This window comes from Leptonychotes weddellii, unplaced genomic scaffold (assembly GCF_054177405.1).
Source record: "Leptonychotes weddellii isolate Sample4059 unplaced genomic scaffold, ASM5417740v2 HiC_scaffold_4745, whole genome shotgun sequence".
Taxonomy (NCBI): domain Eukaryota; kingdom Metazoa; phylum Chordata; class Mammalia; order Carnivora; family Phocidae; genus Leptonychotes; species Leptonychotes weddellii.
The window spans coordinates 1-11,513 of NW_028014572.1; the positions used below are offsets into that span (position 1 = coordinate 1).

An 11,513-nucleotide genomic window follows, 5' to 3' on the forward strand; every position below is an offset into this window, starting at 1 on the left:
GATTAGGGAAGTTCTCAGCTACGATTTGCTCAAATATATCTTCTAGTCCTCTCTCTCCCTCCACCCCCTCAGGGATCCCAATAATTCTGACATTGGAATGTTTCATGGTGTCACTTATTTCTCTGATTCTATTTTCATGGATTTTGAGTAGTTTTTCCCTGGCCTCCTGTTTTTCCTTCTTTTCTATTAATTGGTCTTCTAGATCACTAATTTCTTCTTCTGTCTCACTTACTCTAGCTGTTAGTTTATCTAGATTAGATTAGATCTCATTGATAGCATTTTTAAGTTCTGCCAGTTCAGCTTTCATTTCTGCCCTTAGAGACTGTATGTTGCCATTAATCAGTTTCTCCATTCTAGCTGTTGTCTTCACAATTGCAACCCTGAATTCCATCTCTGAATCTTGGTTATATCTGTGGCAGAAGTCACAGTCTCTGAGTCTTTCCTATTTTGGGGGTTCCTTCTCCTAGTCATTCTGTTGAGGGGTGGTTGAGAGAATGTACAGAGTCCAAATTATTGACCACAATCCAAGCAAGATGCACCTGTTTTAAAGGGACCTTAGGGTTGCTGGCCTCTTGTTCTCCCAGCTTGTCCTCTGGGGGAGGGGCCTGCTGTGCTGTTTACTCAGGCAACCCTGTTTTGGCAGAGTTGCCCTGCCCCCTGTGGGGGGGATGGGCTCAGTGAAAACCACTTTTGCGGGGGCTTTTGTTCTCTGGCAGCTTTCCCTGATGGCTTCCCGGGTCTCTTCTGAGAGTCAGAGCAGAAGAGATTGTTTCCAACCCTCCACCTCAGAGCAGAGAGATTGAAGTCTGTTCTTCAGTGAGCTCTCCAGGTCACACTATCTCCGTTTCTGTCTGTGCTGCTGTAAACTGCAGCATCCTGGGTTGTGTGCCCCTCCACAGCGCTCCCAGTCCTTGCCTCCTGGTCAGGGCCGGTCTCTGCCCTTTGTGCTTCTAAAACCGCCAGCTGCCCCCAGTTTGCACATGGAGCCCCGCTGCTCTGGTTTCTGTCTGGGGGCTGCCCTAAAGTCCTTTCCCCACTGCTACCAGTCTGCGAGTCTGTGCCCTATCCCCAGCGCAGGAGGCTATCGCTCACCGGTGGTGTAGGGTCCCCATGACCAGGCTCCCTCCCCCTCCTGCTGTTTATCTTCCAATATCTGCCCACAGAATCATGGCTCCCCGCTTGTACCTTGAAACCAAATGCCTGCGATATTCTGTTTGTAGAGATCCAGATCTATCTTCTTACATCTCAGGCTGATTTCGTGGGTGTTCAGAGTGGTCTGGTAGATATCCAGCTCAATTCCAGGGACTGATTGGAATAGGGTTCCCCTACTCCTCCACCATCTTTTCCTGAATGCCTGTGGCTCTGTTTAATTGGCTGAAAGAATAATAGGTGCTGGGGCGCCTGGTGGCACCATCGGGTAAGGGTAGGACTCTTGGTTTTGGCTCAGGTTGTGATCTCAGGGTGGTGAGATCGAGCCCCACATCAGGCTCCACACTCAGCGGGGCATCTGCTTGAGATTCTCTTTCCTTCCTCTGCCCCTCCTGCTTATGCTCTCTCTCTCTCTAAAATAAATAAATAAATCTTAAAAAAAAAAAGAATATTAAGTGCTTATATAGATTTAGTATTCATAACAACTCTCCAGAGTGTAATAGCAATTAATCCAAATAAGTTTTAAGTTCATGTGCCCTAGGGTTAATCTTTTCTGTTTTTTTTTTTTTTTTTAAAGATTTTAGTTATTTATTTGAGAGAGAGAGAAAGCACAAACCGAGGGACAGGCAGAGGGGGAGGGAGAAGCAGGCTCCTCACTGAGCTGGGAGCCTGATGTGGGGCTTGATCCCAGGACCCTGGGATCATGACCTGAGTTGAAGTCAGACGCTTAACCGACTGAGCCACCCAGGCACCATACAAACTTAATAAATAAAAGCTAACTGAAGTTTGTTGGTTTAATTAAAACAGGCATGTTTTCAGAGTTACCAGCATTAGATGTAATGCAGATAAGCAACTTTTTCTACCTGGGTTTACTAATCATACAAGATCATATTATCTCTGTTACAGAATTTGTCAGCAAGAAAGATAAGTTAAAGATAACAGTTGGCTGTTTATTGTCTTGTGAAATATTCATGACTCATCTAAACATAATTATTAAGAACAAGTGAATTAAGTACATATAAGTAAGATAAAGTTTATAAATTAAGTTTCCAGCAATATTAATGTCTTAAGAAATAGTGTCCCCAAATCTTTTTGGTAATTTAAAACCTTGGAGTTTTGCTGAATTAAATTAGATGGCTAGTCATTAAATATTTAGGTAATTTCCTAATAAATAATATATTGAGACATTGATTGCTATTTATTAGTTTATTTGCTTTTGGCTTTTAATTTTTACAGAGAGATTGTTAGATTGTGTGTGTGTGTGTATATATGTGTGTGTGTGTATATAGATATATACCTTATATATATATACCTTATATATATTTAGGCCTATTAATAAATAGGTTTTATGATAAAAGAATTGAGATTACTATGAGGAGGAGTATACTTCTAGAATTTTGTCACTTTGGTTAAATTGATAAGTATTGTTACATACTTTCCTGTGATCCTATTTAGCCACATGTCCAAACCTTCTGATATTCTTTATAAACCTCCCCAAATTAAAATCTAAATTAAGTCTTTTTGACCTGGAAGAAACTTTGGGGGGATTTTTTTTTTAAGAGGGTCCCTGGAACATTAGAACAATCTATTAAATTAATTAGTCTTATCTGATATGTTAAAATACATGGGAAGCATTGTCAAATAAGAAGTAATCCTGGGGCACCTGGGTGGCTCCATCAGTTAAGCATCCGATTCTTGATTTCAGCTCAGGTCTTGATCTCAGGGTCATGAGTTCAAGCCCTGCATTGGGCTCCACACTGGGCGTGGAGCCTACTTTAAAAAAAATAGTCATACTAAACCTTCTTTATGTTATATTTGCATGGTGTATGTTAATGTAATGTTCCAAAAATTATATGAAATTCCTAACATTCTGACACCAGTTAAATGACAGACTGTTCTTCTTGTAGCAGGACATTCAAGGTAGCTTGCCTTCCTTTAATCCACAGCTGATAAAGAGGGATATGCTTCAATTTCACAAAAGCCTAATCAAATCCATAGAGGATAATCCTACTTTGGTAGAATAGCCTTTCCACAGTGTGCTCCTGGGAGACCAAGACATTGAACATCATAGCCTCCAAACTGGAGATGTGGTTTATTGGAAAAGACATCTCCACAAAGACTTCATCCAGCCTACTCCGGTGCCACAAAATTAGAAGGCACTGACTCATAGATTCATGGTTCTCATTCTAAAAAGGCTCCAACATCCAACTGGATGACCAAATCAGTTGAAAACCTCAAACTGACCACATCCCAGAAAAAGAAGCAGACGACATCTGAATATACTTTCCCAAGAGTCAGGACCAAACCAGAATAATAACTCTTTCATAACTGCCAAAATCTAATGGAAATTCCTAAGCTCACTGAGATTTTAGACTATTGTTTCTCTGTGTAGGAATTCTTATGATTTTTGCTGTTTTATACTCAGTAGGACTTCTTCACTGGTGGTCACCAACTCTTAAAGGTGTCTGTATACCTAGTGTTCTTCCCTCCCTGTCTTTACATATATCCAACCTTCCCCCCATGGCCGCCATCCCCAAGCTTGCCAACTCAATGAAACTTGTGGGACTCTCCCCCAAACTGACCCCTGGCTTGAGCTCACCTCCCTTCATTGCCTGTTAATGACTCTGTAAGTACTGTCACCATGTCTGGTTTGATGTATGCACCTAAGGGGTATATTTTTCTTTGTGGATATGATCACCAGTCTCGGGCTTATGAATGTCTTGATAGTTGGAAAGGCTTTGGTGGCATGTGTTTTTCTTGTTTTTTGTGGCATTTAACATTCTCTTTAACTTTCTTAAAATGGCTACAACCACTATTCCCGAATCTCACTCAAGAAGGAAAAGAGACTTACTGAGAACAGATGATTACCCTGATGAGGAACTTTTTGAATATGAAGACAACAGCTGTGGTCATAGCCAAGGCTGTGACCTTCCTGCCAGATATTCTGGGGATCATTTTAACCAATACCTTGGAATCATAAATTCATGGCTTGGAGTAGACATGGCAGACTTAGAAGTTATGATGAGAAACCTTACCAGAAGTGTTAACAGAAGAGCTCGCTCCACTGCCTGAACCATTAAGACCCAGCAAAAGTCTTTAGATTTCCTAGCCCAAGTGATCCTTGGTAATAGAATAGCATTAGACTGTTTATCTGTAGCTCAAGGAAGGCTCTGTACCGTTGCTAACACCTCATGTTGTACATGGATAAATACCTCTTCACAGGTGGAAGCAGAACCCCTAAATTACTCAGATGAGCTAAATCCTTAACAAGACATTCATGTTTTACATCAGAATGGTTTGATTTTAATTTCTCCTATTTTTCTGCCCCTCCCCCGTTCCTGCTCTCTCTCTCTCTCTCTCTCTCTCTCTCTCTCATAAATAAATAAAATCTTTAAAAAAAATTGTTGGGGCGCCTGGGTGGCTCAGTCGGTTAAGCGGCTGCCTTCGGCTCAGGTCATGATCCCAGGGTCCTGGGATCAAGCCCCACATCGGGCTCTCTGCTCAGCGGGGAGCCTGCTTCTCCCTCTCCCTCTGCCTGCTGCTCTGCCTACTTGTGCTCTCTCTCTCTCTCTGTTAAATAATAATAAAAAAAATTGTTATGAGGAGACAATTAGACTTGCTTCCCTGGAAAGCTGAATCTGGGGCATGTCGGACCTGTCACATAGGCATTTGGGTCCCATTGTCAGCCATGTTTTTTCATGTGGCTTGAAAATAAAAACAGAAGAAGCTTATTGAGAGAGAAGAACAGCAAGTGGTTGAGATGAGAGAACAGAGAACTGAGGTAAGAGATGGAACGTTCTGATGGTGCCTTTCGTCCACAGCTTCATCATCAAGAGTCAAGGGGCAAGGACTGTGTGCAGTGTCTTGTGGGGTTTCCAGGTGAGTATGGAGTTGAATGAAACCGGATTACCAATGACTGTGGACCTGCCACCATATTGAGTGGTGTTTCTAGTGGTGTGAAAACTCAGTGACTGGTCAGTGTGTGGACCCAGATCTGCCTCACACCCTACAGGAGAGCTTCAGCCCACTGTTGCCTGTGATGGAGGTTGGTGGCTGGATTCTGGATGGCTGTGTAAGAAAGGAAGGATTAAGGAAGGTAGCCCCATTTTCAGTTAGCCTCCTAACTATAAAAGGAATCTACTGTAATATATAAAAACCTACTCTTACTAAAGTGATCAAGATTCTCGTGGTTACTTTTGGTTTCAACCTGACAGAGATAAACAAGCCACCGGTTCAGGAATGAAGGAAATGAGCCAATTACCAAGAGAGCCTCTTAATCCCTGATCACTTGGACAGGAGCTAAGAGCAAGGTGTTGTGGTTTGACATAGAGTGCCCAGCTCACCACCCAGCTCAGGCCTCACTGGTTATATAAGCTTCCTCGGAGGCGTCCTGAACTAGCCAGAAAGTTCTGCACAAATAAAAACTTCTCAGTACCTGAGATAGGTTTACCCATGTGTTCTGACAAATGCTCAGGAGGTAAGCAAATGCCAAAATACATAAATTAGAAAAGCTCTCCTGTTTTGGGAAACAAGTATCTTTGGAATTCTTATGGAGAAAAGTGATTGGGTTTGTAATTTGCCAAATGCACTGGATAGCATGCAGAGACGCAGACAGAATGTTTGTTGTGAATTTGGCAGCAGTCCCAGTTCTAAGGGGCTTTGGCTCAGAGTGAACAGATATTCAGAATCTTGTCCATGGGTGACATCAGAGAGATCAGAGAGCAAATAGCCAACAAAGGACACACACATACACGCCCATGAGTGTGTGTGTGTGTGTGTGTGCGTGTTTACAGTTGAGAAAGAAAACGAGAGCTGTAGAAAACAAAACTTTCAGAAAACGAAATTTCACCACTAGGCGATGAGTCCGTTACCAGTGGTCTCGGACCAGCTCCCTGAGTGACTGACCAGCTGGGATGAGTCGCTTCACCTCCATGAGCCTCAGACTCCTCAGCTGGTAAACAAGTGATTTGGAATAGATGATTGGATCTCAACCCTCACTGCACACTAGAAGCATCTAGGGAGGTTTTAAGAATAATGCTAACGAAGGCTCCTGGGTGGCTCAGTGGGTTAAGCGTCTGCCTTCAGCTCAGGTCATGATCCCAGTGTCCTGGGATCGGGTCCCACATTGGGCTCCCTGCTCAGTGGGGAGCCTGCTTCTCCTTCTGCCCCTCCCCCTGCTCATGCTCTCTCTCTTTCACTCTCGTAAAAATAAAAGTCTTAAAAAAAAAAAAAAGAATATTGTTAACTAGGCCCCATCCCAGGCCAACTGAGTACATGTCTTGGAATGGGCCCCCATTCCTGTCTCTGTGTTAAACAGAAATCCTCAGGTGATTTTGATGTACACCTGGGCAAGAAGCAGGGCCTAGATGATGCCTGTAATCTACTGTATAACTGAGATTCTCTGAGGGATCTGAGACTCCATCCCTGGACCTACTTCCTGTTCTGTGTGGCCCAGATTCAGTGTCTTCATTACTCTGTGCCTTATTTCCCCGCCTGCACCACGGACAATTAACCCCACAGTCTCCTCCCGATCCACAGGATGGCATGGAAGAAGAATGGAATTTTGAGTCTGTGGACCACTATATGAAAAGCATGTTCTTGGCTTTTGGGATTATTCCCAAGTACTTGCAATTACATCCGTGGAGAAGAACTCAAAGACACAGAAATCCTTTGTTGTGAATGGTCTGATGGATTTCACATCTTCGGCTCTTCACGCATCCTCTCAGTCCACCTTGACCCCCAGTTTGGCCTATTGCAACATATTCAAGTACTAACTGAATTTTATCATTGCCTTTTTGACATTTCAGGTTTATTTTGAAATATTTATAGGCTCACAGGAAGTTGTAGGAAGAGCCTTGTATGCCTGTCGCTCCATTCCCCCCCAAACCCCCACCCCCCAATGGCTAATTCCTATATAACTGTAGTACCGGCTCAAAACCAGGAAAGTGACACTGTGGCACTGTGTGTATATTTTAAAGATAAAACAGATCATGAGTGGGGCGCCTGGGTGGCTCAGTTGGTTAGGCGACTGCTTTCGGCTCAGGTCATGATCCTGGAGTCCCTGGATCGAGTCCCGCATCGGGCTCCCTGCTCGGCAGGGAGTCTGCTTCTCCCTCTGACCCTCCCCCCTCTCATGTGCTCTCTCTCTCATTCTCTCTCTCAAATAAATAAATAAAAAAAAATCTTTAAAAAAAAAAAACAGATCATGAGTTCATCTTACAAATTCAAGTTTATAAGATTTTTACTTAACCTAATTGTGTATCTTTTCTCCTGAACTGAATGTCTAAGTGATGCTGATATTCATACAATCTATTCCACAATGTGCTACAACAGCCTCAGAGTAAGAAAATCAACAAAACAACCTTCAAAACGATTGCTGAGTAGAGTTTAAGATTTTTTTTTTTTGCTTTTCTTTTTGTCCATAAGATATATCCCTCTAAAAATATAGAGTCAAATTACAGCGTACTGAAAAATCACTGAGGGCGGGTGTGATACTGGCCTTCAGTGTGTTGGTTCCAGCGCCATGGTGCCCTCAGGAAGTTCTTCATGGTGGGGAGCACTGTAAGAAGAGTCTGGGGGAATGCATCACCGCTCTGAACACTGCCAAGCTGCGGCAGACACCTAGGTAGTTTGTGTGGCCCCCACTGCCACATGGATTTGGCCTGGCAGAATCCCAAGATCTGGCTGGGAGAACTGCTGCCCAGTGACGAACGGGGCCTTCCCTGGGTGATCAGCCCTGGCCATCCTGGGGCACTCAGAAAAAAGGCCTGTCTCTGGGGAGTCAGATGAGCAAATAGGGCAGAAAGGGGCCCACACCCTTGCAAAGGGACTGTAAGTAATCGCCTGCACTGGGGAGAAGCTGAGTGAGAAGGAAGCTGGCATCACTGAGTAGGCACTTTTGAGCAAAACAAGGCCACCATAGATAATGCAAAGGACTGGAACAAGGTTGTCCTGGCTATGAGCCCGTGTGGGCCATTGGTACTGGCCAGACTGCAACAGAAAGTACACAAAACGCTCCAGGGATGGCTTAAGTCTCACGTGGTTGATGCAGGGGCTTAGAGCATCCTGTTTATGTTGAAGGTTCTGGGACTGGAGCAACCTGCAAGGAGCTGGCAAGCCAGCCTGCTGTGGGTGGCTTCCTCGTGGGTGGTTCTTCCCTCAAGCCCAAACTGGGGGACATCATCACTGCCAAATTGCGCCCCTTCCATTTACCTTACTCTTCCTGCTCAGCCAGGGACAAGGTAGCTCAGAGGCCAAATCACTGTGTACCCCACTGCCCCCCAAAGCTGCACATGCTTCTGGATGGTGTCACCTGCTCCCTTTTGTGGCCTAATCCAAACTATACCCCTTCTTTACCTTTACCCCTTATCCTGTAATAGTTGGGACAGGCCTCTCCTTTCTCCGCTTACCATCATGGTTAGCACTACACAGGTGACCAAGGTGGCTTCTCCTTGGCTTGAGAGGAGAAAGGGGTGGAGTTTGTTCGAGGGTCCCCTTGGTCCTCAATGAGAGCAGGAGAGAGAAGCCATCCTCTTCTCCCAACTCGCGCCACAAGCTCGAGGGCTGAGAGCCAGGGGTGTAACTCTGTCCCGCGGTGCCAAAGACTGTGTTATATGTTGTGTGTTTGCAAAGTTTCATGTGTGGGGAAAAGAAACACCCGGCACTTCAAACCAATCACTTGGAATATTTTCTCTCCATGCGCTTTTATCCTCTAGCCCATATATATTTTGTTTCCCTTGCCTAATTTTGGTTTCCCTTTTAGATATGGCTTTTTTTGACCTTTCTATCCTAACCATTTTGTTTTGAGCATCATCAGACAGAGAAAAGTTGAGAGATTTTACAACGAACACTAGTATACTCACCACCTAGATTCTACAGTGACATTTTACTGTATTTGCTTGATTCCATATCTATTCATCCATCAGGTCTCGATCCATTAATTTATCTTCGTTTTTGTTGTGGTGTAAGAAAGCAATCACTACCATTAGCTGATAAAACACGTCAGCATGGGACGCCTGGGTGGCTCAGATGGTTAAGCGTCTGCCTTTGGCTCAGATCATGATCCCAGGGTCCTGGGATCGAGCCCCGCCATCAGGCTCCCTGCTCAGTGGGGAGCCTGCTTCTCCCTCTGCCTGCCACTCCCCCTGCTTGTGCTCTCTCTCTCTCTAATAAATAAAATATTTAAAAAAAAACAACACACACATCAGCGTGCATACTGTGATGACTTTAGTCCCATCTTGTTTACAAGAAAAAGACAGTATTCCTGCTCTAGTAGTTTTTTGCAGGTTAAATATAATAAATCAGTTCTTTGTTTAGTAGCAACAAAGTTGAAAAGGGTGCTAATTACGTGTTTTATGTTCCCCGGATGTCCCCTGAATGACCAGCCTCCACACCAGTCAGTTCCAGCTCTCAGGGAAAAACCAACCTTACAATTCCATGGCCTGTAGAAGTAAATCCCTACCCAATATTTTAAGAGATTCTTGGTGGTATTTGTATTCCCAAGGTTTCAACCTCTCTGACCTATTGCCCTAGACATTGTTTCTGTGTTTTTCGACTTCCACCCGAACATAGAACATACATCTTTTAAAAAATTTCACCCATAAAATGCACTCAAAGACTTTGTTACCTTATCAAGTGGTTAATTTTACTGAATGTTTTGGGAGAAAATATTTTAGTTAGAAACAGGAGAAGGCTGTATCATGCACCACACAGCAAGCACTTAAAAACTGCATTAATGTATTTGTCATGTTTAGCTGGCAACTCTTAAATAGGCTTTTCCCTTATTTATCTTTCCCCAATACACTTTAATTTTTCTTAGATGTGAGTACATGTCCAGCCACATGTCTGGAACACATAGATCCTTTGTGATTGCCAGTGGCTGGACAAATGTATACGGGAGAGTTTGAGTTTCTTATGAGGTTAGAGATTTGGCTCACTGAGGAGCAGGTCTTGGCTGCAGGAGGGCCCTGGGAAATGGGCTCTGGGGCTGGAACATGGTAGTGACCCCCTGAAGTTCCTTCTCCTTTTTTCTTTCTCATCTTTGCTCATTTGCTTTGCCTTCAGATCTGGTAGGTCAGTGCCCCTGGCCACATGAAAAAGAAATCCTTTCTGTTTCCTATGCTTTTTAACTTCTGAGTGGGTAGTCGGTGTCAGGTATTTTCCAAATACAGAATGCATATGTGCACAAATATGCAGGAATGCGCGTGTGTGAGCTCAAGAATCAGCATGTGTGGAGAGAGATGTGTAAGGCATGTGTATATGAACAGCCTGTGCCCTTGGTTCAGGATCACCGTCTCCAGGAATTCATGCCTTGAGTGTGTGAACCAAGCAGCAGGAGTGTCTTTGGACCAATGTGTGAGCGTCCTGTGGGCATGTGCCTGCAGATACACGGGTGCGTGCACGCAGCTACACTGGTGTGTGACTTGTGTGTGGGCCCAGGAGGGGCTGAAATCTTCCCTGTTTAAGACTCCTCTGTCCAGGAGACCAGACAGACTGAGGATGGAAGCTGCTCATTCCAAATGCAAAGCCAGAGGAAAAAGGACTCTTGTTGGTCTAGCAGGCAACAGGTGCCCAAACAGCATTCATCAGCCTTGGCCAATGAGCACAGGGATGTGTCATAGAAGAATGGATGCTCCTTTCATAGGTGCATGGACAGAAGGGGAAAGAAGCGCGGAGGGGGTCAGCGAGGAAAGAAAGAGGGGGGTCAGCAGGCAGCTGAGTCTGTGTTCTGTCAACTGTTTTGTATTTAAGCATGTTCTATGTTTCTGAAAGCGGTGATCAGCAAAGATGTTTGTTATATTTAGCTATGAACGCATTAAACAGGTAATGGTGACCTCTAGTTCAAATCACGGTGTTGAAGTCAGCAGCCAGCCTGAGAGCCTTCTCATAACACTCCAAGGCTTCACTCACTTCCCCTTTCAATTTGTGGATGAACCCAAGGATGCTCAAACTTTCCACCATACGGACATTCTGATGAACCTGTCTTTTAGCCAGCTTCTCTAAGGCAGTGAGAATCTTTTCCCTGGTGCCGGAGGCTGTTTTGATTTTGAGACCTTTTACATAATGGGTGATTGCTTTATCTACAGATATCTTGTGAAGGTCTTGGAAATGGCCATAGCAGTAATGAATCACTTGCTGTAGATGATCGTTGATGATCTTCATGCACAGCACTTTCTGAAAAGTGTCCTCAGCCTTTGTGTATTGGCCTATTTCTGCATACATGTCAGCCAATACAACATAAGCCAACTCAAATGTGGGCCTTATCATCAAAGTCTTTTGAATTTCAGATATAGCCAAGTGAACCAATCTGTGGACATCTTCTCTAACCTGTCCTCTGGGCTGCCAGTTGGCAGCTCTCTTTATTT

The 11,513-nt window shown here is 44.2% G+C and overlaps 1 protein-coding gene and 1 pseudogene across 1 annotated transcript; one reads left to right on the forward strand and one right to left on the reverse strand.

Moving 5' to 3' along the window:
- Positions 1-4,937: 4,937 nt before the first annotated feature.
- Positions 4,938-8,525, forward strand: LOC102739624 (triosephosphate isomerase-like; annotated as a pseudogene).
- Positions 8,526-9,767: 1,242 nt separating this feature from the next.
- On the reverse strand, positions 9,768-11,508 carry LOC102739916 (protein IFIT1 homolog B; the record flags this gene model as incomplete). Its single annotated transcript, XM_081810975.1, has 1 exon — positions 9,768-11,508. A coding segment is annotated over one exon (519 nt), but the record flags the coding sequence as incomplete, so codon positions are not given.
- Positions 11,509-11,513: the final 5 nt, after the last annotated feature.